The following is a 27,228-nucleotide window of genomic DNA, read 5'->3' as shown; positions in this document are numbered from 1 at the left end:
CATTCCCCCAGCCAAGCCAGTTGCTTTCCTGCGATTTGCAATGGATTTGTACTAATGTGGCTCTGCTTGGAGTGGGCTCCGGTTTAAATCAATCCAGACTATAATTAAGCAAGTGGAAATGTAACGTGAGCTCATTCTGTAGGCCCATGTCTCATTCTTCCTCTGCAAAGCATTATTACCTGGGGGAGGGGAATACATCCCTGGGCTGCCTGGGAACCTCTTCCTCCTCTCCATTTGTAACTGGCTCCCAGAAGAGCTCTTTGTCCTGTGATGGGGACCTGACCACTCCTAGGAGAGCACCCCTCACCCCACACTGTGTTCATGTGCACACAAGTGTGCACACACACATGTGTACAGCTATATGTTACGCTTCAAAATAGTCTTTAGAGACCCCTTATAAAGGGTCATGGTACAAACAGAAGAAAGAAATGGAAATTTCCATAAGTATAGAAGTCTTCTGCATGAGCATGAAAAATGGAGCCTGGTGCAGTCACAGACTGGAAGAGATACTGCTTTCCATAGAATTTCAAGCTATTATGAGGTGAAGATTTCACTTATAAAAAACAAAAGTCAGAGGGACAGCAGATTCTGAGGCTTAAATGTACTGAGGGGTCCAATACATTTCATGTGACATCTTAGGTAACTTGTTGACCACTAGTGATGCTTCATTATGTCCACAGACAACACATACCCAGGAAAAGACAAAGCTGCCCGGCAATGAATTCAGACCCAGAGTCTTGGGAAGATGGTACGGGTCATTCTGTGCAAGAGGCAAGATCACCTAAGAAAGTGCTTTGTGAACTGTGGGGAGCGTGTGTGCAGAGATGGCGGATTATTGTGGCTTGACATTTGGCCTGTGGCAGGTCCTCTTCAGTGCTCTGTGAGCACCAGCTTCAGCGGGTGACTAGGCCCTTCAATAGCCACTAGCTCTTGGCCATGCTCACCATGGAAGGGTGGGTGTTTCTAGCACTTGCGAGAGCCCCCACCTCCCTGGGACCCCTCCCACTGTACGTAGGCGGGGGACATCACAAGCCACACAGATGCAGCTGCTCACCGCCTCCCGAAGACACAGCCTCTTCAGTTCCTCCAGCCTCTGACGCAGTGTCTCCTCCAGCGCTTCCTGCCTGGACTTCAAGGCGGCCAGCATGTCCTTCTTGGCGGACTGAGAGCTGTCTGACTCCTGAGAACCTGCCAATAAACAGCGGGGATAAAAAGGGCAGCTGACAGGGGACGCACATCTGGACCACTAGTGGATTTAGCTGGAGCCCACACCATGGATATGGATTTGCCCCAGGGACTGAGGCGATAGGAAAGAAAGCAAGTGCTCAGCTTCCAAGGTGGAGGAGCAGTGAGTTTCAGCGCTGCCTGGAATTTATAGCTAGTCAGAGGGACAGCAGGAAGACTAGCACTCCTAAAAAAGAAGTTTGTCTTTCTCGATAATCTTAAGATATGTCATACGTCTGTCTTAATCTCACTAGCAAATGTCATTACATTTTATGCAGTGAAAAAGTAAAGTTCTAAGTTCTTTTGTCCATTTCAAAGTGCTGATTTTAATTAGCTTTTAATTAATTTCTTGAGTGTTTGCTTTGTGCAAACATAATGCCTATTTATCATAAAATTTTTAAAAATGTAGGCAGGTATAAAAATAGTTCATAAACTAGTAACCAAGAAATATCTACTATTAGGTATTTTCTTTTACCCTTTCTTTCTGTGTATATGTAGTTCAAGTTTCTTTATATTTTGATAGCTTAATGCTGTGCCATGAACAAATTCCCTCAGAGAGAGAGAGAGAGAGAGAGAGAGAGAGAGAGAGAGAGAGAGAGAGAGAGATACATTCTTATTGCTTTACTGGATAGAATATCTGTATGATGACTCCAACAGCAGACTGCTAGATATGAGACATTTGCAGAAGAAGGGAAATTTCAAAACAAACAAAAGGAAAATAAAAGTGAAATACCAATGGGAGGAGTGTAGGTTAGACCAAAAGAATCATTTCTTGGCTGTAATGTTTAGACCCTGAAATAGGTTTCCTGTTGGGAAGCTTTTGGACCTCTTTCACCTTGCTGGTTAAGGAAGGTACACTGCCTTCTGGGAAAAGGACGAGCTGATTACTGCTTTTCCTCTCATGCTTATGGTGCAAGAACTGTTATAAATGAGCAGGTGTTTTTGTGCATTCAAGGGGCTCGGGCCATGCTGCTGAAAATAGTGGCAAATCACTTCAAAAGCCAAGTGAAATCAATCTAATTAAAGATAGGCAAGATCCCTTCTGTGAAAATTATAATACTCTGCAGGGAAAAATTAGACACCTAAATCAACACACTGTGGTCCTGGATGAGACAGTTGGTATTTAAAGATATCAATTTGCCATGAATTAAACAAAATATTTAAAGCAATCCCAAGAAAAGTCCCAGAAGAAATTTTTTTTTGGGGGGAGTAGGAATTGTATTTCCATATGAAACAGCTAAATTTTTAAACAGTTCAGTGACCATGCGGCAGATGTGAGAGTAATCCAACTGGGATTCCCAGAGTCAATGATTCTGTTCGGTTTCTTCCATGGTAATGGAAACATGTGAATAAGAACCACAGAAGGCTAGAAAGAACTCCTATACCTTGAATCAAATAGCACTGCTATATTCAAATTTCTTCACCCCCAAATCTACCATTCTACTCTTTTACTTAAAGTCTCTTGGCAGGGGCCAGGGGGATGGCTCAGTGGAATAAGCACTTCCCTGGCAAGCAAAAGGGTCTGAGTTCAATCCCTGGTTCTGCAAAAAAAAAAAAAAAAAAAAGTATCTGGGCAGGAAACCCACATCCCTTCTATCACCGTGCATCTAGATTCTTCGTAGCCTAATCATGAAGGTCTCTTAGTATATAAGCACATTTTGACTCTGTCTTGGCTTTGTTCTCTTCTTTCCACAGTCCATTTGAGCTTGAAATTGAGAACATCTATCACTGTAGGAATGTACCATCTTTACACCTCCCCAGTAACAAATAAATATGAGCTTGAACACACAAGCAAATAAATGTCATCTGTCATACACTTGGATGCTATAATTAAATTGTGTCTCACCCTGAAAAAAAATCTAGTGCCTTTATGTTCATCCACTGAAGCGGCCTTCTGAGCTCTGAATCATGTCTGTGGCTCTCCTTGCTGCAGTATGATATGCTTCAGCTACAGGTTTCCAAATTCAACAGCAAAAGCTTGATCCTTCCTGAGACTGCATTTCCTCATTCAGGCCTCTCAGGTACTAAATCTACATGGGGATGTGTTCACAGAGCACACCCTGGGTATTACTGCAGGCTCTCCTTTTTGCAATGGTTCAGGTATTCCAGCTCTGTCGGTCAATTACCCCGTGCTTATCAGCACCAAAATATCTCCAGTCTGTATCCATCTAATGCAACAAGGATAAATCATTATGAATCTTAATCTGGTTCTCTCAGTAACAGTCACCAATCACACTTGAAGACATGGGAAAATTTAATGAGGCACTCTTTCTCCTGTCAGCTAAAAATTTAATAAGAATGTAAAATAATACTGCAGGGAAGTCAGACTTGAGATTTAAAAAACAGGCCGGGAGAAACTCAGGCCCAAGAAGATTAAAGGATTTCTAGCTCAAGTAAAAAATTCAGTCTTCCCTTTCACCCCTGCCTAACCTCTCAGTAGGAAATGGTGATTTACTAAGTCAAATCTAAGAATTCACTATGTTCAAGAACAGCAAAAATAATACGAAACTCTGGGAAGAAAAGCACACAATTTTTGGACGACTGGGCCTCCAGTTAAGGGATTAATTAAGATTTTGCCTTTAATTTCAGGGCTCATTAATGTTACCTTAATTATTATTCATGGTAATTAGTCTAAATACCAAAGCTACATAGGACGGGCGAGAGTCTCGGCAGGGCTGATGGCTCCTGAGTCCCTTTCTGAAGCTGACTGTAGCCTAGCACTGGCTGGCTCAGCTGTGCGCACCTTTAGGCTGGAAATCTCTGTAAGATGGATCCGGTGCCTGGGACCACGTCCCTGCAAGTGACTGAACGAGCCTGCCCTGGACAGGCAGGTCCATGTCCATGGTAACTGATTGGCTGGGCAGAGGGTAAGGTAGGTTTGGGTCTGATGGAATCTAAATCACGTGGCTCTTAGGGGAGTTACCAGCACCCCCGCTTCAGCCCTCAGCACTCCATGACATCATGCATGAGGGCACTTGGCTGGGACTGGGGAAGGTAAACCCTCAGTCCAGGGCAGAGTTAGCACAAGTGCACACAGACACACACACACGCACACGCGCACACACACACACAGACACACACACACACAGCCTAGTAGAATTAGAAAGAGAGAAACCACGGAAGTGCCCTCCTCTGAGTTGCTGAACGGGGAGCAGATGAAAGAAAAGAATTTCACTCTGCAACTTGGAGCAGGGCGTAGGCTCCCAAGCTCATCTGCAGACAGGAGCAATAGAGGTGTGTTCAGTGTTTTCAAATTCTGTGTCTTGAGCCCCTGGTTTCACAGCTATGTGTCTGGGGCTGTCACAGACAGAGGTGGGCATAGAGTCTAGGAGACTCACAAAGATCTGATGGTCTCCTCTACCACTCCCCAAGCCAGAGCAGCTCCACACTGACCATTAAGATCACAAGCTGTCAGGTTGGATTGGAAAGAGGCCCTTCTGTCTTTACCTCTGGAAAAGAGATTCACTTTTCTGGGGGTCTGAGTGTCCTAGCTGCTCTGTATCACAGCTCAGAACTGAGGCTGGAGGCTATCACCCACAACTGGGCACACATGGCCACATGAGGAAAGGTGGCCGAGTGCCAGCGACAGTTCTGCAGAGGGAAACTCAAGGAGCATCTGGAGGAACCCGAACTACCAGGTGATGCCAAGCAGGCTCCTTACCCTCCATCACTACCTTTCAGTTTTCCCTGAGAGAGGGGGTGGAGGCAAGAAGGGAAGGAGAAGTCAAAGGATGAAAGTTCCCTTGAGCTGGCCACCTCTCCCCCATCGGGAAGCCTCTGAGCCTGAGCCAAGCCCTGGGGCTCAGGTCGGTGGTGGCTCCCAAATCAAGGGTGTGGAACGTGCAGACTCTACTGGAGATACAGAAGGAATTTAAATCAGCATCTAGCTTGAGGAGTACATCTAGCAGTCCCACTCACGATGTACTCATTGCCAGTTATTTGAACATACAAGGTCTCTTCCATATTCTAAGTTCAGCCCTTTAGAAATTAAAACAAGTATAGACCTGCTCTCTCTGGGAGGGGCCGGTCGATAAGACATCTGGGTTTTGTGCTACTAAGCAGTGGAAGAGGGGTTGCTCACCTCTGTGAGCCATCACATTCTTACCTAGAAAGTACCCAATGAAATACCTGCCAAGATCTGGCTAAACTTGGAAAATTTGTACCTTAATAAAAACTTGCTCAGGTGGTTCCTGTTTGCTGTTAGCAGTCATTTCCGCTTCCATATACACAGCACAATCTACTCTCCTTCTTTCTTACCCACCCAAACCTCTAGAAAAGACAAGCATTCTGCCAAATCTTTGGTCCTTTCTTTCATTACTGAGGTAGCCTCCTCTGGTTGGGAGGGCAGATCTAATTAGCATCCAGGGTCGAAAGGATTTCCTGCTTTCTCTTATCAACTGGCCAAAGCAAATATCTATAAAGTTGAATGCCAAGTGGAGTTTAATTGGAGCTGTCTTTAAAATGAACGAAGTAGGAAGATGGATGGACGTCTTTACTATATCTAGAAGACTTAAATTTCAAGGTGTATAGACAGGAAAAACAGTAGCCAACTGTTGCTTGGAGGATGTCCAAGTCGAATGAGCTGGTGGAAGACTCCAAGGAAAAAGCGAGATGTTCTGACTATGTTTGAAAGATATGCAGAATGCATAGCTCTTGGGGGTTAAGGTACCAAGCAGTACTCAGTCACACTTAAATGTCCAGGAGTGTGTGAATATTTGGAACACACAAGCTGGCACTGTGGCCTCCTGGAGTGGATGTCTGCGGTGCTGTGGCTCTGGGCTCACGGTACTGTTGTGTTTCAGCTGTGCCAGTGACAAGCTCCAGGACTCAGGCAGGTCACACAACCTCTCTAAGGTTTCAGCTTCTTCCCCTGTACATGGAGCTGGCATCCCCATTCTGAAGGACACTGAAGTGCAGGAGATGGGGAGGACAGAGTGGCCAAGCAAGGACACTGGGATTGCCATGGTCCAGTGGCTTGGGAAGCTCAGGAGAAGGGAAGGATAGGAGTTTTACAGGGCTGCTAGGCAGAGCTTCCTCCTGTCACACTACCTTGGGCCCTGGCAGAAATGCCACCCTGTATTTAGGAGACAGTCACAGGCACACAGGCGGCAGCACCAAGACTCTACCTTGGCTCCCTTTTGTCCCCAAATGGAAACTCCTGAGGACAGATGGCTTGATCTGGGTCACTGCTCGGTGATACCTGTAAAATTGTGTCCTTTGCCCTCCTCTCTGCTACTCCATGAGGCTCTTGCCATGAAACTGCGTGGATCAAGAGGTAGAAGGAAGGGGAGATGCAGCCAAGGCTTTTCAGAGCTGTGAAGTAGGAGGAATCCCTGAAGACCCTTCCACAGGCACGGTGGTGTGGGAACTGGTGGGGTGGGAGCAGAAAGGGCTCCAGCCAGGAGCCAGAGACCAAGGCTGCAGGAGTGGGAGAGGCTGCCCATGCCACGAGCCAAGCAGGGGGCTAAGGCTGGATGGCTACTGACCACCTCCCTTTGATGAGGTTGGGCTCCTTCTGACTTACAGGGGAACTCAGGGTCAGATTCACTCTCCAGCAAACCCTTCCTCTCCATTAGTACCCAGGAAACATCTGTCTGACTGGTATTAGATCAATAATATAATCTGGCTTTGGCTATTTTGTGATCACATTTCAATCAGAATCCAATGGAATCCACTGAAATAGGTCACCAATAATCGAACCAATGGAGAGGTAAAAAAAACTGGCCATACAAAAGACAATCCTGTCAAGGATGATGATTCATTTCTATAATACTAGTGCTGCGAGGCTGAGGCAGGAGGACTGCTACAAGTCCAAAGCCACCCTTGAATACACAGTGAGACTATCTCAAAGAACCAAAATCAACCAGTTAACTAACCAAATAGCAGTCTTGTAGGGCATGGTGGTTCATGTCTGTAATCCCGGCACTGTGGGAGGTTGAAGCAGGAAGGCTACAATTTGAAGGCCTTTTTAGAGCCTTAACAAAATGCTCTCAAAATACAGTGAACCCTTGAGTTACAACTGGCCTCACATAAGAATAACTTGGGTTATGACCCAGATTTTAGATTTTACTTGCTACCAAATCTTGAGTTTTGACCCAAATTCCAGCCACTTGTGCAACTGTAAACAAAGACTTGTGATACCAGAAAAGTATATGTAAGTGTACACAAGTATCAGTCCAGATGTATGTATTTGTGAACATTATTTATTTATTTATTTATTTATTTATTTATTTATTGTGGCCAGCTCAGCCCACCCTGGTGGCGGGGCTGGCACAGCACGTGGTGCCAGGGATTGAACTGTGGTCCCTGTGCTTGCCTAAGCTTGCCCTTGTAGGTGCTTTAGACTGCTAAGCTATCTCGCTGGCCCTGTGAATATTATTTTGATCACTGCTTTATATAATTGCTATGATTACAGCTATCAAAATGCCACCCCCACTGCTTGCTGAGGAGGGTATTTCTTAATTTCCATATGTTTATGAGGTTTTTATAGTTTCTTTTGTCATTAATTTCCAGTTTCATTGCACTGTGGTCAGACAATATGCGTGGGATAATTTCTGTTTTCTTGCATATACTTAAGCATGAGCTATGGACTAATATGTGGTCTATCTTAGAAAATGTCCCATGTGCAGCTGAAAAGGATGTGTATTCAGATGTGGTTGGGTGGAACACTGTGTATATGTTGTCCACTAAGTCCATTTTTTCAAAGGTTGGGAAAGGTAAAGATAGAAATCACAATTAAAAATAGTGTTAAAGGAAAGACAGAAACAGATTTTAGACCTGTTTTTAGTTCTGAAAAGGTAGAGACCTAGTGAGCCAGAAGCAGATCCTAGTGGGCCTCAGACTCTCCCCAGGAGAGAAATGACAGCACAGAGCCAGGTTCCTGATGTTCTATGGAAGGGACTCTCCTCCCCAACAGTGGCCACCTTCCATTTCATCCTCCCTTCCTGAAAGCCAGAGATGTCAGCTTGAATGGTGAGTACAGTCTGAACTAGGCAAACTTTCTAACTTATTAATGAATACACTAGGAAAATTATTGGTGTTTCTGGTAAATTATGTACATTATACAACCCTTTCTTTTTGTTGTATTTAGTCCAGGGTCTACAGGGTCTTATTCATAGATCAGACTCAAAGTGATCTGCCTGGGTTCAGTCTTCCAAGAGCTGGGATTATAAATGCACACCATCATGCCCAGTCTCAATCACTGTCTCAGCATGTGCCAGGGGTAGGGCTGGCATGATACACCGGGGATTGAACCCCAGCCACTGTGCTCTGCCTAAGAATGCGCTTTAGTCCACTGAGCTATCTGGCTGGCCCTAACTCTTTCTTATTATGAAAAGGTTAGTGAATAGGTGTTTTGGGAGGTTCGGAACACATTATGAATATTCCCATTATTTCTTATAGGGAAAATTGTCTTGACTTACAACCAACTTGAGTCACAACCGGCCCTTGTGAATACAGTGAGTAAAAACTGACTAAAGACCTGGGGATGTAGCTCACTGTGGAGGCCCTGCGTTCAATCCCCAGTACCACCACCAAAACCAAAACAGAACAACCACATTACCAGAAAGACAGACTAAATGTTTTGTTCAAAGCCAGAAAATCATTTTCAGGGAGTATGTGGGAATCTTTTGAAGAAACCAGCCAACACTATGGCCCTTACTACGGCAGTCACCCTACTGCCACTGGCTTCTGTGTTCTAGCTGGGATGTCCAGATGTCAGGCTGGTGGGCAACTGCACATAGAGGGGCCAGATGTGGAGGGAGGTGGGGAGAAGGAGCAGCTCCCCTCTGGGCCAACACATGGCAGGGGCTGCTCAGTGACCATGATGGAGAATTTGTTCCAGTCATGCACAGATCCTCTGTAACTCAGCAGCGTATAGAGTGCATCCTACCAAACAGGGGCGGAGTGCTGCAGACCAGGTCACTGATCCCAGAAGGGACAACTTCCTCTGGCAAGAGGGGGAAATTTGAAACAGGCATTGTCCCCCAAAAGAAAGCAAGCTGATGTCCTCCAGGCAAGGGCAAGAAATGATAATCTGTTTTCATGGACCTCTAAGAGAAAAAATAGAACAAGAATAATAATGATAATAGAAAATGAAGATGGCGAATTCCCCACATATCTGTAAAAGCTGTAAGGAAAAGTTTTGGTAGATGCCCAGGAATGAACGTGGGAGGAGGTCTGAACGCTCCCTTATGATAAAGAGATATTTATTTCCCTGACAAATCCTCAAAGACAAATTCCTTACATCAAAGAAGTCCCCCTAGGAGACTCGGCAAAACAATGCCATGTTGCACTTGGTGGGATTATCACAGTCTCTAGGGACTATCTCAGCAGCTTTCAGCATGATTCTCACTGTGGAAAATGCACGCACGGAGAACTTCTCACAGCGCTTAGAAATTTTAGTAATAGAATAGTTACTTCAGAGGGGACTGAAATTGAAGCTTTCTGAGAAGCAAAGCATTCTGGGTGACAGCTAGGAAACTTGGGGCCCCATCTCGGCTGCTCCTCCTCCAAAGGTTATAAATGTCATTTAAAGGGAGATGGGGAGAGAACTGAAGTCAGTTTTTAGAATAATGAACAGCATCTGGTCAAGTATCTAACTGAAACAATTTAAAGCTGATGAGTCAGTTCCTATTTCTTTTTCCTTTTTTGCTGTACTAGAGATGGGACACTACACCTTCACATATGCGAGGCAAGTGCTCCACCCCTGAGCTACATCCTGGGACTCTGAAAAAGATTTTATTTGAGACAGTTTGCTAAGTTGCCTAGTCTTGTCTTGAATTTGTGCTTCTCCTGTCTCATCCTCTTGAACAGCAAGATCAAAGGTATGTGCCATATGCCAAGCTCCATTCCTTAATCTGAAAACCGAGGGAGCTGATCTTTCTGGCTCCAGGGTTGTCATTCTATTGCAATTTGAAGGTCTAGAGTCACTTGGAGCCTCAGTGATTCCAGCGCAGGGGACCACTAACAGGGCTCACCTAAGCGAGAGCAGAGCAATCCTTTGAGAGGTCAGAGGAAGGTTTCTCCCCTACTGTTTAAGTACACTCACATCCTTGGAAACTCATCCCCTTAAAGTACACATTGTCTCTCTGTCCTAGTTCTCTTTAGTAGGCAGATATTCCTTCACTAGTGACACCCGAGGATATAAATATAGCAGTATAAATGACTGTTAGGGTTTTTTTCTCCCTTTGTTTATTATTCCTAAAATAGGAGTAGAAGGAGCAACCATTCTGTCTCCATCTCGATTGCCATTCAGGCAAGTCCTGCTCAAACAAGTCCAGAGACACCTACCACGCAGAGAGAGCTCTGGGGCCCTCACCGATACACGGTCTCACATAAACAAACCCTGGGCACCGGCTCCTTTCTCAGCGCCTGGTGGTCCATGCCCAACAGCAAAGTGGAGATTATGACCAAATTTAAGGTCCTTGGAATCCTGCTCCTCATTAGACCTAAAAGGAGAAGCGACAGCTGGATGGCCACAGAGAATTTTAATAGGCCAGAGGGAGTCAGGAAGGAGATAGAGTAGGGACAAAAACAAGAGGAGGGATGAGGACAATAACAGAATAAAACAAAGACAGTGTGTGATTTCTACCAGGGTAAGGCAGTGCATTCTGAGCCGGCTGCAACCGCGACCCAGAGCTGGCAGGCGCCGATCAGATCACCTCTCTGTATGGAGAGATGTCAGACAGCTGGCACCCGCATTGTTATATTAGTTATTAATAAACCTTCCCACAATGGGAGGAAGTGCTGGCAGGCAGAGCATGAGAATGTGTGAGCAGTTGAGTAATCGGTGCGGACGGTCCCGGGCGAGGCTGGGGCACGATGAGCACAGCATGTTTTTCCCAGAACGGAAAGTGACTGCAGATTTTGTTGTCTTTTAATTGTTTTTAAACCATAGACCCATTGCCACATTCCTCACTGCCCTGCTGATCACACTGAAGCTGACTCAACTGCCCCTCACGGACCACAGCTCCAAACCCTATTTGTGCACACAACATGTTGCTTTGTTTTGCCCCCATATTTCCATCCACCGTGTTGCTTTCTTCGGTGCTCCTAATATTTCCATCCAAGAGGCTCACAGCTACCTAATCCTTCCATGTAAGACAGGCCAATGATATGTTTTGTTTGGGTGGGGAATGTAACAAGTTATCCAGCCCTGCAGAGCACTGGTACTTGGTGGTGGTGGGGGGAGGGACCGGCACATTTTCTTTAAATAGCTCGATCGTGAAGGTCTCGCCCAGCCCTTGCCCTGGCACAGAAGTGTAGTGGTTCTGTGACGCAGATCCCTGAAAGGTGGCTTAGAGTAGACCACAGACTCCTTGCTTTCAGACAATCTCAAGGCCAGGCGAGTCAGCTACAGAGACAATGCAGTGGAGGGAATTTGAGTTCGGTGATTTCCTCTCCCACCTGACCCTTCCAATCTTTTCTGGGGTTTCAAGCAAAAAGAAAAGGAAGGGGAGGAATAAACACTTGGAAAATCCCACAAAACAGATTTTAAGGTCCTCTAAAAAAGCAACCTTGGAAGTATCTTAACCAAATGGTGTGAAGTCATACTTGTGCTTGAGCTTTTTAGAATTTGTTAGTGGGGGCCCTATCACAAAAGTGACGGGCAGAGGAGCCTCTCAACGCGGAGGTGTATCTGGGCTTTTACAGAACCCAGCAGGTAAAACACCCCTCTTCCCTCCTCTCCAGAGGCCCATTAGATTTGCCCAGGCCCTGTACGAATGACTGATCCCAACACAGCCTGCAGCTCTAACTGGGATGAGCGCCGCCTAGGAGCTCCATCAGCACGGCGCAAGCCCCGACTTCATTTTTTAAATTACTTTTTCTTTTTGTAGTACTAGTCTCTGGCTCAGAACACTAGAAAGCATGGACATCTGACTTCTTTAGTAGATATCAGTGACATGTCTTCATCTCTGTAGCATCTGAAGTTTCAGATGCCAACAGGATTTCCCTGTAATCACATGCTCTTAAATAGAAAAAGTTCCTTCAGAGTTACTAACAGCACAGAAATAATTCATCTCTGTTTTCCATCAATAAAAGTATGCACACTTTGTAGAGGAGTCTAACGTTTTCAATGGCATGGACAGTACCTAGCATAGTTTGACAGCTAAAAAAAAAAATGTTTTAAATTTTTTTTTAAGGTGTGGGGATAGAAGCTTAGGGCTTGCACACACTTGGTAAACCCTTCACCACAGAGCGGTGTCCCCTGCTCATATTGTTTATTTTGGGACAGGGTCTTTTTAATTTCCTAGACTTGAAATTGTGATCCTTCTCCTTGAGTCTCCCTTGTAGCTGGCATTATAGGCAGGTACCAACATGCCTGGCTACAAACACAGGAACCAGGACAAAAAGAAGACAATGTTTGTACCACAGAGATGTTACAGGTTGTTACACGGGCCAGCGATGGGTACAGAGGAGGGCAGAAGGATGAATGAAAGACAAGGAGACAGACCACTGCTACAGGAGTCTAATTCGACACGTGACCTTGGATAGCCTAACACCAGTAGGACTGGGGTGAGGAGGTCTCTCAGAAAGCCCAAAGATACCACACACTCTGGGAACATGAAAGATTCTGTTGACTGACTGATTGAACTCAGGGTTTTCACTCTGAGCTACATCCCTAGTAGTTTTATTACATTTTGAGAAAGGCCTCTTATTCAGTTGCCCAAGCTCGGCTTGAACTTAGGATCTTCCTGCCTCAACCTCCCAGAGTGCTGGGTGTAGCACACGTAGGACTTGTTACCAGTGTTTTTTAAAAGTCAGTTCATAACTGTGTCTCGAGCACCTAGCAGGGTTCAGGAAAAGGATTTTCAAATGGGGGTGCGAGAAGGTCTCCTTATTTTAAGGAACTTTCATTAGACATCACTGAGTAAAAAGGAGAAGGAGAGAAAGAAGTTATCAAAGCAGATACCGAGTTGTCTGTGTCACATTTTCTGAGTTGGAGTTTGACTGCAAGGTCAGGTATATGTGATAGTGTTTAAAATCAGTGTGGTCCTGTAATGGCGTGGGGGTGTCCTATCTGTGGGTGGGCATGGCAAGGGGACAGGAGGGACAGAAAGCAAGGGGAGCAATACTAGCCAGCTGCCTCAATTCTCTGGTCAGCAGCTAGGTTTCCCCTCATGGGGGATGTGGAATGGATCCTTTCTAGGTGAGCCTCCCAAGGGTGTCCCGGGCCAGTTGGGGTCACCCAGAGGTCGTCCCAGGTCCAGGCTTCCTCTTCCCAGGCCTGGAAAGACTGAAGGGCGCAGGCAGAAGCCCCAAGGGAGGGAGGATGGATCTCCAAGAAATTCCCTCTGTGCCTGGATGAAGGCTTCCTGCTTGGGCCCCTCCCTCTATTGTCCCCACTGCTCAGTCACAGAGTGTGGGCGTGGGGCATCCCCGGGAGCCTCAATCTTGGCACTCAAAGATGTTTTCCAGGCTTGAACCTGCAGAGCTTTGAAGAGGTTGCCCTGCTTGCTGCTCTAGTCCTGGGGCCTCACCCTCACCCCATGTTTCTTCTTGCCTAGCTGAGCAGCAGCAGAAAGGGCTCAGGGGGGCAATATCAACATTTGGAGACAATTCTGCAGTGGCCTAAGCTGCTTCTACCAACTCCTAATCACCCTTTAGTGCCACCAGTAAGTTACTGAACACCTGAAAATAGCTTTGATATCATGGGAGAAAGAGGCTTGTGAGGTGTGATCAAAATGCATAGCGAGGGCCGGGGAGATGGCTTAGTAGAATAAGCACTTGCCTGGCAAGCGCAAGGGCCTGAGTTCAATCCCTGGTTCTGCCAAAAGAAAAAGAAAAAAAGAAAAAAAAAAAAAAACAAAAAAAAAACCGCATAGTGAATGTTGAAAGAAATATTTGTTACTGTAAAAGATACACGCCTACTGACCCTCCTCCAAATCCTCCCCCTCAATTGACGCACCTATGCCCTCATTCTTGCCACTTTCTGAAGCAGGTCTGGAAGTCCTCTCTCATGAGTCTCATGAGTGGCTTTACAAGGTGTCATCAAAAATACAGCGAATGCTGCTGCTGGGTGCCACTCCATAGAAGGGCAGGCTTGCAAAACTCTGATGGTATGTCCTCATCCATCTTAGCTACTGCATCTGGCACCATGACTCCTGGCTCTTCCCTAAAGTTAGCCATGACAGGTAATGGTTTTTAACTGATTCAGGACACTGAGGAAGCCAACTAAAGACACCTCTCTAAGAGCACTTCCAGAACTGCTCCAGAAAGTGGCAAAAATGATGGGCTAGGTATGTTCAAAGTGAGGGACATTAATGGCAATGTGTCTTTTACTATAATACATTTAAAAAAAATTTAAACATCTACCATATTTTTCAATCACACTGCGCATATATTAGGTTTAGGGGTGGGTTTGGCAGGATGGTTTTCCCGTGACTTACTCCTGGTAGTGCCACTTGATGGCAGTGACAGAGACTGGTTGCCTACTAATATTAAAGATGCTTAGATTTTGGGCTTAATGACATCAGTTTCATTTTAGGAGGAGGTAGGGCTCCTGTATACCACCTCATCATCAGTGGCTAAGTGACACTTTGGGGCCTTTCGAGGTGGCCTCATAGGCAGATGGACCAGGACACAGGCTTGACCAGGGACACCTGGGTTCCATGACTTTGAGCTTTATCTCCTCCTCAGCAAGAAGAGTGGCCTTCAAGTGTAGTGCCTCGACCAGCCAGCACTGCCTGAGAACTCTGTTGAAGATGCAAACTCGTCTCTGGCCTACTCTGGCCTACAGAATCTCAGGGAGCTGGGGACCGCAGTATTCTGTATGTCCATACACTCTCCAAGCAGCTCAGATGCCTTCTAAGAACCCTTGAGCTGGAAGAACCCCAGTTCACGACTAGATTCCTTGGGACTGGATGAGGCAGGTGAGCTGACCCATCCGAACTGGAATCTGAGCCTCTGAGTTTTAGCAGGGTTGAGGAAAGACTATTGTACATTGTCTAAAAGACAAACAAGGTTTTGGCTTGGGCTGTGCCCTTTGGCATTCACAGGGAGTCTGGGAGTGGCTGTAACTCCAGGCAGAGATTTCACTTTGAATGGCATTCTCTTTGATGCAAGTAACAACACTCAGTGCAGTCTTCCTTCAAAATCTCCAAGTCTCAGAAAATGATCGCTGGGCCCCATGTTTTTTTTAATGAGGCCCAAAGCTCAAATTATTTCGGTGGCTCCATTTAAGACTAACTACAAAACACACAAGTGTGTGGATATAACAAATACCGCCAGGGCCCTGGAGGGCCTCAGCCTCCACCAGGCAGCTGCCGGAACGCACCTCCGTCAGCCTCCGGGAAGTGCCCATATCCTCTCCCTGACTCTTGATTTAAACCTCTTCCTGGCAGTGACTGAAGACAACAACCCAGAAACCAAGGAGACAGTGTTTCGCTCCTCTTCCTCTGCTCTCTTTTTTCCTTTTGAAAAATTGGTTGTTGTTGCCTGCAGACGCTGTATATAATTATAGAAATGACCCAGAAGGCAGGCAGGGTGAAGACTCCTTGCTCTGTTTTCCTGGCTCAGGCAGAGGATGCTCATCCCTCCCCATCTCAGCCCCGGTCAGTCAAGCTTTAGCCTTGTGGCCCAGGAGTGACCTTCTCTAACATTTCCAACCACCGCCCACCCCCCTGCTCCTCCAACTCCCGCCTCTGCTGTCATTCAGCAAAGGGCATCCCTGCTCTTGAAGCCATCAGAATCTCAGAGCTCTCTGTACAACAGAAACCTCAGAGCTCTCTGGTTCCTTCCGACACTGAATGACAAAAGGACCTGCCCAAGGTGCACAGGAAACACAGACTGCAACTCTTGACTCTCAGTGGTGAACAGGCACTTGTCCCTGGGCCACCCCCTGTGACAGCACACATCTCTTTTCCACCTGAGAAACCACAGCCTATAGATTTTTGGGTCCTGAGAAGTGTAGCAGGAAAAGCACGTGGTGTCTCTGCACCATCCACCCCCCCACCCCCCGTGCCAGCCCCACCTCCTGTAATCCTCTCTCCAGGATGGACAAGCCAGCTAGACCTTTTGTCCTTGGAGCTGGCATTCTGGGTGGTCACCACTATGACAATCAGAGTTGCAGTGGGCCTGGGGTATCTGGTGAGAGGTACGTGTGACCAGAGTCTGTCCCACTCTACAGTTGCCCTGCATTCTCCCTCACCCCTTTGGAACTTCTGAACCTATTTTTCAGATTCTCATGAGGCCTGAACCTTGGTCTGCACCAGAGCTAGCTGGTGAGCACACTGAGTAGACGCTTGTGCCATGGCTGTCCCCCTTGCTGGCATCTGCTCCAGGGGTCAGTGAGCCCCCCTTGTGCTTGCAGCCAGCCCTACCTGAGGACAGCAGGCTGCCACTGCTGCCGCTGATGATCTTGCCCTTGCTCCCCATGTTGGCCAGCTTCGAGGTCTTCAGTGTCCCTGTCTCTGTCAGGTCGATGGCAATCTCGCTCAGGCTTCGGGCTGCATGAATCTTGGACTGGAAGGAAAAGGCAGGCAGGTTACGGAGGGCACACTCACCTCAGAGGGGGACAGAAACCCCTGCCGGCTCCAAGTCCCCCAAATTAACAAACTAGCTCCTCTTCAAGCCTGCAATGGTGTCCCTCAACCCAACTGCTAGTCACCAAAACTCCTGGAAGGAACAAGGGTGGCTAAAGGGCTATGCAGACCCTAAAAGATTCTAGCAGCAGGGGGTTGGGGTCTGGATTTGGGGGAAGTTAGTCAATCTCAATGAGCCTCCTCTTCCTAAGAGTAAACCAAGGGAAGACGCCTGCCAAACACGAGTGCAGTAGGGTAAAGGAGGCACCGAGTGCATAGGGCACTCTCTCCTCTCCTCTCCTCTCCTCTCCTCTCCTCTCCTCTCCTCTCCTCTCCTCTCCTCTCCTCTCCTCTCCTCTCCTCTCCCCTGCCTCCTCTCCTCCCCTCCTCTCCCCTCTCTTCTCCTGTCTTCCCTTTCCCTCCTCTCCTATCCTCCCTTTCCCTCTTCTCCTTTCTTGTCTTCTGACACACAGCCATCAGTTAAGAGGTATGGCTATAATTATTCTGTGTTAAAATAGAGAAAAAATAATTTCCAACTTCCTGAATGAAAAATGTAACTATATAACTAAAATATGTAAAGAATCATGAAATTCCAATAAATTTGGTAATGACTAGAGCTTCATCAGTTGTTAGTCATGTGCCCATAAGACATTTAGATGAAGTGTCACTGACCTAGACCTGCAACCGCAGCATGCGTGACAGCAGCTCACTTGGCTATGGTTTATAGCTGGATGTCTCCCTTAAGCCCCCTGTGATTGCAGGTGGGACCTTTGGAAGGCGAGTGGGCTATGAGGAGCTATAGCTGGCTTGCTGTTAGGGGGTGGGGCCTGGTGGGAAGGGTGGGTCTCTGTGAGCCTGCCCCGGGAGGTGGCATCTTCTTCTGGGTTGTCCCTTGTCTCTGCTTCCTGGATGCCATGACAGGAGCAGCCACCCTTCACCCTGCCCTTCCATCATTTCTTTCTGCTTTGGAACCATCCAACTGTGGGCTACAAACATAAGCCAAAACAAACCTCTCATCCTTTAATTTGTGTGTGTCTGGCATTAAGTCCTAGCAAAAGGGACTAAGACTCTTGGAGGCCCTTCAATGTGCTTTGCTTCTATTTGGATGTCTAAGTACATATTTCAAAGTTGTAATGTTATAGTTCAAACTCCACTTAGTCCACATACTAATTGGCCCCACTGGGCTGACAGTCACAGTGGTGAGAATAATTGGGAAAGGGTTCTGTGCTCACAACTACATTTCCAAAAGTGCCTGCCTCTGATAATGCTACCTCTTTTAGTTACTGATTTTCGAAGTGGTGCATGCAAATCCTACATGTGCTGCTGTTTGGCATTTTGCTTTTTGGTTTTTTCTGCGTGCAGTCAGGTTTTGCTCTATGACCATCATGGGAATGTAAATGATGGCATAACCTCCACACTTGCTTGTCTGCCCCTGTCTGTGGCCAGGGGCTGCAGCACAACAGAAAAGAACCAGGTGAGCTTCACAGTGCAGGTTTCTAGCCGCTCAGAGCCTTGCTGACCCCTGGCCTGCATGTGACCAGGGAACAGGTATCGGGTAGGTCCACAAGGCTGCACACGGAGGGGGGTGTGTACCACGGCCTCCTCACCCTGACCTGCTGTCTTCTCCTTGCCTGGTGCCAGCCCAGACCCGTGTCTGTCCGGCAGTGGCTGTCTGGGCCCCTGAGACCTTGCCCTTCCCCTGGCCTCAATGTTGTTGACCACACTAGTGAATGATAACAGCTTCCGGTCTCCGTGTGCTTTCCTGTTAACAAGATGAACTTCTTCAGGCCAGAGGAAGCGTCTAGGCTCTTTGCTTGTCCTGCTGCCTTGGTATGAACTGTCTTCCTTCTCCCTGTCCCATTGTTCCTCTCTGATTTGTATGTCCTTTTTTATGTGCACTGAGAGCTTAGCTGATTCCTCCTATCAGGGCAGCCCTTGCAGAGCCCTGGCTTGCTCCAGATGCAGGAAAAGCCTTCTACCTCATTCTGACCAGCATATCAACAGCACCCATCTGCTGGACTTCATCCTCCAAGCGCACAGCAAGTACAGCCCATCACTCCTGTCCTCCTGTTCTGCTCTTTCACCAAGACTCATGCTTCATGAAAGGAGCCCACACTTATACAGCTGTGGAATGATAACTCCTAAAGGCCTAGGCCAGCACCGCGTAGCCACAAAGGCCCCTATGCTAAAGCCATAAAGACATAATCCTGCCTTTGCTAATTAATCAGCAGTGGGCTCTCTGACTCTCAGACCCCTCCTGTTGGTAGCCCCGCAGAGACCTGAGAGCCCTCACAGCAGGGGCATGGTTAGGACTAAATCAGACGGCATGTGTCCAGGCCAGTACCACATGAGTAGGACACAAATGAGAACCTGGTTAGCTTGCTGGCTCGACCTGGTGTTTTACGGCTCCTGTTAATGACCTGGAAAAGCTGTCCTTAACAAACCCTGCCACTCTTACCACACAACAGTCTTGTAGATCAAAAACAAAAACATGGACCCGGCCACAGCAGATGCCCTCTCAGGGAGACTAGAATCTTAAAAGCCTCAGGACTTTCTGGACTCTCTGGAACTACCACAGGGACCCAACAGATGTGGTGTGCAGATAGAACCATAGGGAGATGAACACTGTGGGAACCCTTTTCTCCTAGTGCAGTCTCTGGGCCAGCCCCCAAGAGTCCTCGAGCTTCGGGGTGCTTGCTTGCTCCGCAGGTTCTGCCCTATATGTGTTACCCAGTTTTGTTACTGGTGTACTGTGGGAAAGGTTTTAATTATGTGTACCATGCTGAATCCTTTTGATTCTAAATGGAATAAAGAATAGCAGACCAAATCAGGGAAAGGGGAAGAAAAGAAAAGGCTAAGAGGGAGGAAAGATGCTTCATCAGGGGCCAATTCCAGAAGGACCCAATCTTCTGAGTTCAGAGGAAAAGTGTCTCGTGTTTTTATCTTTCTTTTCCTCTCCTCCACCTCCTCCTCCTTCTTTTTCTAATGTATTTGGTACAGGGTCTCACTATGCAGCTTGGACTCATAGCGATTTTCAGTGCTTTCAGTCTCCCCAGCACCAGGATTACAGATGTGCACCACCATGGTGGCCAGCTCAGCGTACTGGGGATCAAACTTTGGTCCCTGCACTTGCCTAAGCAGGTGCTTAGTCTGCTGAGCTATCTTGCTGGCCCTTTATGTTTCTTAAACAGTGTAAGCTTTCAAATATTCGCCCTGCCCTGCGTCCGTAAGACAAGGCTTGGCTCTGGGCCACAGAGGTTGCTGGGATCCTGACAACACTTCTGACCTCTGGTGTCAGCATATTAAGTTACAGCTATAACTAGTGCTTGCCCACCTCACTTCTTCTACTGAAGGAACCCAGGTTGACATTCAGCACAGACACTTCTCCCCCATCTGCTGCTGTTGGTGCAAGGGTCCCTTCACACATGTGTATGCAACACTGATAGAGAATGGAATGGTGGGGGAAGCACCGGAGACCACTTGGCTCCCCTTCCTGGATGACTCAAACACTAGACCACACTTGTCTCTTGGGGGTTGATAAACATCACTTGGGAGGCCTGGGCTGTGCTGAAGCACTTCAGAGAAAGGAATGGTTGGCACAGCCCCACACAGTAGAGTGTGAAGCCATGCCAGGATGCCAGCCCACATGGGCTGTTCAGAAATATGTGCAGCATTTCACCCCAGCCTGCTGGCCCTCACTCACCCAGAGGCTATGCTGTCCACCCATGGGTCATAGAACTGTTCTGTACAGAACAACCTTCCAGAAATGAAGGGTGGCATAATGTTACTTCCCACCAGGAATTTCATCATCCCTGATTTAATTCATGGACTTTGTAGAGAATTTCAACTTGACTCAAGCATTAGCCAGGGCACTATGAATATGTTAGATTCATGATGATGTTAATGAAAGACAGCGCATATTTCCAAAAGCAATTTCATAAACATTGGATTTCTGATCAAGTACTAATTTAGGCCAGGAATTTCCTTTTCTCTAATTGGGAAAGCAAAGCATGTGTGAGGGGAGGCCTAGCCAAGGTCATGGTGCTGGGAAACACAGTCCTCAAACTTCCTAGTTGGGGAACTTAATCCTCACCCTTCTCTGGGAGACAAAGACTTGGTTCTCAGAGAAGCACAACCATATTTGTGAACCTGCAGAATTTCTTGGGGGAAAAGTTCTCCCAAGAGAGTGAGCATTTTCTTTTTTCCTCTAGGATTAGTGAGAGGAACAGCAGAGATGTTTTTAGAGCTGCGGCATTTGGATTTGGCTCTTAGAAGACACCTCTCCTTAACAAGTGACCCGGGACCATTTCTCTGAAGTTCACTGTAGTATCAGGGGGCTGGGACAGAAGTCAGCCGAGTGAGGTTCTCCGAGGGCACAGTATGGCCATCTTTGAGAGTTCAGCTGAGAACTTAGACAAAGTCACTTGAGATATTTGGGAAACTCAAGGCAGGAAACCAGTATGGGCCAGGGGACTTCAAGCAGTCAGTCGGACACCATTCTTCTGGGAAACGTGCTATTTTGGTTTCCCTCTCCAGACTGTGGTGTTGATATATAGGGGGGTCTGCCCTGAGGAGGAGCTGGGAGCAGAGTTCAGGAACATTGCCCAACCTCTAGCCCTCACCACTGCTCACCACCCAGCAGAGAAGATGAAATCTGTTTTGGGCTGCTGACCTCCAACTCTTGCTGCTGGAAAGCAGAGCACTGGCACAGCCCCTGTCTCAGCCTGCAGCATGAGTCAAGTCCCTCTGGCGCAGTTTCTTTTGATGTAATTGAGCTGCAGACCCTGGTGCCAAGACCCGTCATCACCACGACAGCTGGGGAACACTCTCACGATTCCCAACCATGAAAATACTACCCTCGTGCACTCGGTCACACCAGAAAGCGACCAGAAAGGGGTCAAGAAGACTGAGGAAAGGAAGCCAATGCTTTCCAGAGTAGAATGTGGTGCCACAGGGGATGGGCCCTGGTTCAAAGCTGGAATTGGACTGAAGGGGTGACTTCAAGTCTTCCTGGCTTTTCTTACTATCTTTCTCTTACCTCCTGCTTGTCCCCAACTCCCTCCTCCAGGGAATGAGAAACCACACACAAAAGGAAAAACAGGCAAAATAAAAGAGCTCCCAAGGGCCCAGTGAGAGCCAGTGAGGTCCAGTAAAGTCCTGGTTCCTCCTCCCCAGAACTCACACAGCCAGCAGGAGAGGACCCCTCACGGTGCTGGGACCCACTGGCCCAGGGCCCAAGGCACATCCTATTCTGCACTGCAGCCACCCAGGCCAGCAGGATGCTGGGGCCACCTTGGCAGAGCCCTGCACCTGAGCATAATGAATGGGAGTGGCCTGGGGGGATGGAGGGGAGGGAGGAAGAGGGAGCAAGGTGTCAAGAGAAGTGTGTGAACTAACACCACGTCACTTTCCCACCCACCAGAAAGCTCAGAGTGCCGGCTGGGGCCAGAAGCCTCCCCTGGCAGGGCTGTTTACAGCACCCCAGGCTCCAGGTCTACCTCAGGGAAGCAGGGCTGCTGCTCTCCATTTAGTTTTCACTTTTCCAGTTTTGCATTTTAAAAAATGAAGTTGGCAGTTAGAAAAGCCTGGAGGGGATCCTACAGCAATTACTCTAGACAGTTAGGTGGCGTCTACTACTGAAGCAGAGGTACTATGTTTTTTTCTTAAAACACGATGCCACTATTTAAACACTCCAGAGGGTGGGCTGCTTGCCTCCCAGCCTCCTGGGGCCCCCAAATACACTCAGCACCCCCCCCGAGGGTGCTACCTGGCTGCAGTGGCAGCTGGAGCCCCTGACCAGTTGTAGGAATGCGCCCACGAAGACCTGGCCTGTTCCTCCCACTCTAGCCGGAAGAAACAGGCCTGCACCTGCCCGAGTCTCGGGCCAAGGACACGGCGCCTCCCCAGCCCTCCATTCCCATCCCTAAACTCCTGCCCCAAGGCCAGCTCCCAGCCGGGGAAGGTTTGCTTGCTTACCTTACTCTGCTTTCTGTCCAAATAGAACTGGTGTTGGCTAATAGCCATAGCCCAGATGGACTTGATTAATGCTGGACACGCGTACCACGTGTGCACCGCAATGCCACTGTGCCCGAACGTCCTCCTTGTCACCGAGGCCCTGGGAAAGCAAGAACAGTGAGTTTCAACCTCATTTATGATGGGAAAAAAGATTTATCAGTCAACAGCTTTTAGTGAGAACCCACTGGGCCCACTGCCTGGTGTGAAGGTGACAGATGAGCTTATGCACAGATGTAAGTGCGCACACAGGTACCCTCGTGTGCACACAGAGAAACCGACTACCCAGGGATCAGTCAGAACTTGGCTCAGCCTCTGCCTTGTAAGCCAGGACACTCTAGGGGACTGGGTGGTCTTCGCTAACCTTCAGCTCTTGGAACTGAGCCAAGAAAAACCTCAGAGAGTAGAAAAGCCTTCAGCAATGCTCCTGATGAAGTAGGCAGCGCCATCCATGGTGAAGACGAGAACATCCGGCCACCTCACTTGAACGCTATATCCTTGACAGTTCTGGCTGTCAACATCAAATGCATTCAAGCAGTAGGGGGCCTAGGATGGATTGGGAGAGAGGGGCAGAGAGGAAGGAGCCAGCCAGCCTGTCCAACCTGTGCAGAAGCACAAGCAAGCCCACCAGGAGAACACACGTATGCAGGAGGGCCAAGCAGAGCTGGAGAAGGAGAACATGAAGCCCCAGTCTCAGCAGAATTTACATGTTAGTGGACTTGGGGGCGAACAACAATCACGTGGCTGCATCCTTGCTGAAATGCATTTGACAGAACAGGCAGCTCAAACATGAGAACAAATGAATTTTGAGAACATGTGTTTGCATGTGTGTCTGAGAGACAGAGGGAAGAAGGGGGAGGAGGAGGGAGACAGAGAGAGGTGGGGTGGGGACTGCACATCTGACCTGCATTTCAGAAGGAAAATGTGCATTCTCAAGATTAAGCTATCTGATGTGGAAGAAATGTGGATTTCTTAGGACATGTGAATAGGAGCATTTTTTTCCCCCAGCCAATTTTTCCTTGAAGAAAACTTAAAGCCATGCCTATCATCTTTAAGCAGAATTCAAATTTGATGGTTAGAAACCTGATCCTGGGCAGGTTTTTCCCTCTTTCAGTTCAAAATAAAGGAAAAAGAAAAAACCTGCTGGAGCATGAAAGAATACAATTGAAAATAACCGAGAAGGAGGCAGAGAGCGATGAGAAGTCCCCGTGCAGGTCTCTCTGGATCTGAGAGGAAACCGAGATCTGAAGGCTCAGTCTGCCTTCTATGACAGTGGCTCCTCCTAGGAGTAAATGTGGGCTTTTTTCTCCCCAGACAAGTTGAAGCTGAGGAGAAAGGGGACTTGGCTATCCTTTTGCTCTGGCAGCACTAGTTGTAGAGGCCAAGGCTTCTGTTTTTCAGGTAAGGTGAGTGAGCAAGCGTTAGTGACTCACCACATCTGAGATGGGAGTGATTTCCATGGGAGCATCCATATCAGACACTCCCCAGCTCTCCTCCGGGCCCATTATTACTTTATCTCCCCTCCTCATCTCCCCCTCTGGCCTTTCCCACTCCTCAGAGTTTTCTATTTTGCCTGAGCCTTAGACATGGAATAGTGTGGGTGAAACCTACAGAGTAGCAAAAACAAAGGAGGTGTGGAGTTAGGTTATACAGAGGGTAAAGTCTACTGCATGTTCTGTGTCCTCTAGGGGAGGACAAGAGGGAAGGGTTGGGATGACACACGCCTTGACCCACTGGGAAAGCACCCTCAGTGCTGTATGTCACTGCACAGCCTCCCGCCAAGGTCGTTGTCACTGCCCAGTGCAGCTGGCCCGCCCCACCCTGATAACTAGACTGTGACTCCCTTCCTGGCCTGGGGAGCAGCTGATACTGGACACCACACAAAGTACAGTGGGTCAGACAAACACTCCCTGTCCTAAATAAGCACGCCACAAGTAGTAGGATGGCACATCTGACTTAGCACAGGTCAGCCAGCAGTGAGAAGGTGACTGCTGAGCTAGGAGACCTAGCACTGGTCAACTTTGCCCCGACCAGTGGACCCAAAGCAAACTCCTAACCTTGAGCAACGGGAAGGCATTTTCCCAGCAGCAGCCAATGTGGGTTTCTACTTCTGCCCTCCCTGGACTCTCTCTTTGCCTCCCTGCCCATCTCTAGGACAACACGGTATCCTCACAGCCCCTTTCTGGAGGGGAAATGGTTATGGCCATGGTTGGCCTCTACCTCTCTCACCTGGTTGTCTCAGGTAAGACACAGCCACCTAGAGTCTTTGGGTCCCCGAGTGCTCAAGGCACCCTTTGATTCTTAATTCAGACAGCCCCCTGCCCACGAAGCCTCTCTTGGCCAGGCTGACTCTGGTGTCTGCATCAGTCTGTGCTCTTGGGTATCTGGTACTGTCCACTGCTGCTGGGAAGGCACCTGGCACACCCTCCCAGGGTAGCACAGTGTACAAGCTCTGGCCTTGGGCACCCTGGGTTGCTGGGTCTGTACCACATACTAGCTGTAACCTAGAGCACGCCCCATTCCCATCTGGGCCTCAGTTTCCTACATGTAGAATAGGAATGACTCCCCTCTTCTGGGTCACAGTGAGGACCCGTGGGAGAATGAGTTTGGAACATTGACTACACATGCAAGACTCCTAGGGTTCAACTCCTTCTTCTGCTGGTCTCCCCAACTTTTGGAGAAGTGCGTAAAGGAAGAGGACCACACCTCAATCTTCCTTCTGTACCCTATGACATCTACTAAGGTGTGGACACATAAGTTTCTCAACTCATATGCAAGTGAACCCTTTTGTGAAATAAGCTAAAAGCCTACTTAAGGGTATATCCTCTATCTCTACACTTTGGGAAAATGAAGAGAATTTAGTACTACATCACAGATAGGATGATGGATGCAGAGCGAGTACATGGCCCACACACACACACATGCTGTATGCATGTTTGAAGGATTTGTCCAAGGTGCCTCAGTACTGAAGCTCCCGGCAGACCTCCGGCTTGGAGAGTCTGTTTGTTCCCTGTGCTTGGCTCCTTCCGCAATCCAAGTTTTATTTAGTTTTTACTCTGTCAAGGATCCCACTTTGTATCTGAGCCACTGGGCTAGAATGCATTTCACTCTTTACGTAGAAGTTTTTCCTCTCATCTGCCTACTGTTTAGGTCCAACAGAGCTCACCTGGAAAAATAACAGCGGCTTCTTGTCTGGCTTGTTATTACAACTGGCATCCAGCTGTCTCTCTGTGGCCTGTGCAGATGGATCCTTGAGTGCTCTGTAGAGGCTCTCTGGGCTGGGACCCTCTGGGCTCAGACCCTGAGCACCACCTGACAAGCGATCCTTCTGTTTAAGGCTATCCTCTGTGCATGACTGCAAAGCTGAAAAGCTCCAGAGCATCAGGGTCGGGCTCTGGATCCAGGAAGCACTGTTTCTGTGTAGATTACAGGCGCAGGGCAGAGGACCTCTGCCCCAGGGTAATCTGGGGCTGCAGGGAGGGAGCCTATATGCAAGCATGGGCTCCTCACTGGGACAGGAGATCCTAGGAGGTGCCGGTTGCTTCAGCTCAGAAGTTGCTTGGTGCCAACTTCCTCCCAAGCCCAGGGTGGGGTGTCAGTGGAGCCTAAGGCCACCAGGACTTGTCACAGCCTCTGGTCTTTCACTGTCTTCCCAGGGATTCTGTGGTGCTGTCACCCTGTTTTCAAGGCCTAAGGCAAGGGATTCCCTCTTAGGTGTCAGGCCTGGGTTAGGGAAATTTGCTGTGCTTCACAGGGCAGCGACAGCTTAAGGGTGAGGATGATGCCTGACAAAGAGGACAGGGGGAGGGCAGGGGCTGGGACCCTCGGTGCTGACCAGTGGCCCTGTTGCTTCGGATCTGACTCAGAGCATGGCGCTTTACACTGTGCTGTCTGAGGTAAGATGTGTGTGGGGAGACTGTATTTCTTTCACATCCACTCCCAATGCTAGCATCCTAAGACCCCAGCTCCTGGAGTAAGAGGATCAGGAACATCTGCTGTGGTGACAGATTCTTTTTGGTGTGACTGCCCTGCCCTAGTCAGGAGCTCTGACAAAAAAGCCTTCACCCTTCACTCTGAGGAAACTTCCTGAAGGGACTTAGACCACTGCCAAACTTAACCTGCCATTTGTTACAAAGTGCCACAAACAAAGCTTTCCTCTGGTGCCTCAGCACACACACACACAACTGGCCTCATGGCACACACCAACACATATATACAAAACAAAGCTTTACTGCCTGATTTGAATGCTTTTCCACAACTCACCACCCTTTCCCCAATCTGAACATGAACACTGACAGCACAAACACCAGATTATAAATCATACACTAGGCACTCTGGTAAGAAAAAGACTTCTCACACTCACCTGCGGGGGTCATGAACTTCCACGGAAAATTTCTTCTCTCTGAAATACAAGTTTTCCAGCTGTCTCCATTGGAATATCTGGACAGAAAACAGTGCAGTTTAAGCT

General features: G+C 48.1%; 1 protein-coding gene across 1 annotated transcript in view; it reads right to left on the bottom strand.

The window, feature by feature from the left end:
- Positions 1–27,228, bottom strand: part of Frmd4a (FERM domain containing 4A) — a 320,985-nt gene that overhangs the window by 25,535 nt on the left and 268,222 nt on the right. Inside the window, exons 12-15 of the mRNA XM_004641746.2 lie at positions 27,124–27,200; positions 22,725–22,863; positions 16,548–16,689; positions 1,055–1,188 (exon numbers count right to left, since the gene is read on the bottom strand). Of these exons, the coding sequence (XP_004641803.2) occupies positions 1,055–1,188; positions 16,548–16,689; positions 22,725–22,863; positions 27,124–27,200 (492 nt within the window). The remainder of the gene's footprint in view (positions 1–1,054; positions 1,189–16,547; positions 16,690–22,724; positions 22,864–27,123; positions 27,201–27,228) is intronic.

Source organism: Octodon degus, unplaced genomic scaffold, assembly GCF_000260255.1.
Source record: "Octodon degus isolate 3935 unplaced genomic scaffold, OctDeg1.0 scaffold00141, whole genome shotgun sequence".
NCBI lineage: Eukaryota > Metazoa > Chordata > Mammalia > Rodentia > Octodontidae > Octodon > Octodon degus.
The sequence above is the reverse complement of the archived record's forward strand: the minus strand, read 5'-3'. Positions and strand labels throughout refer to the sequence as shown.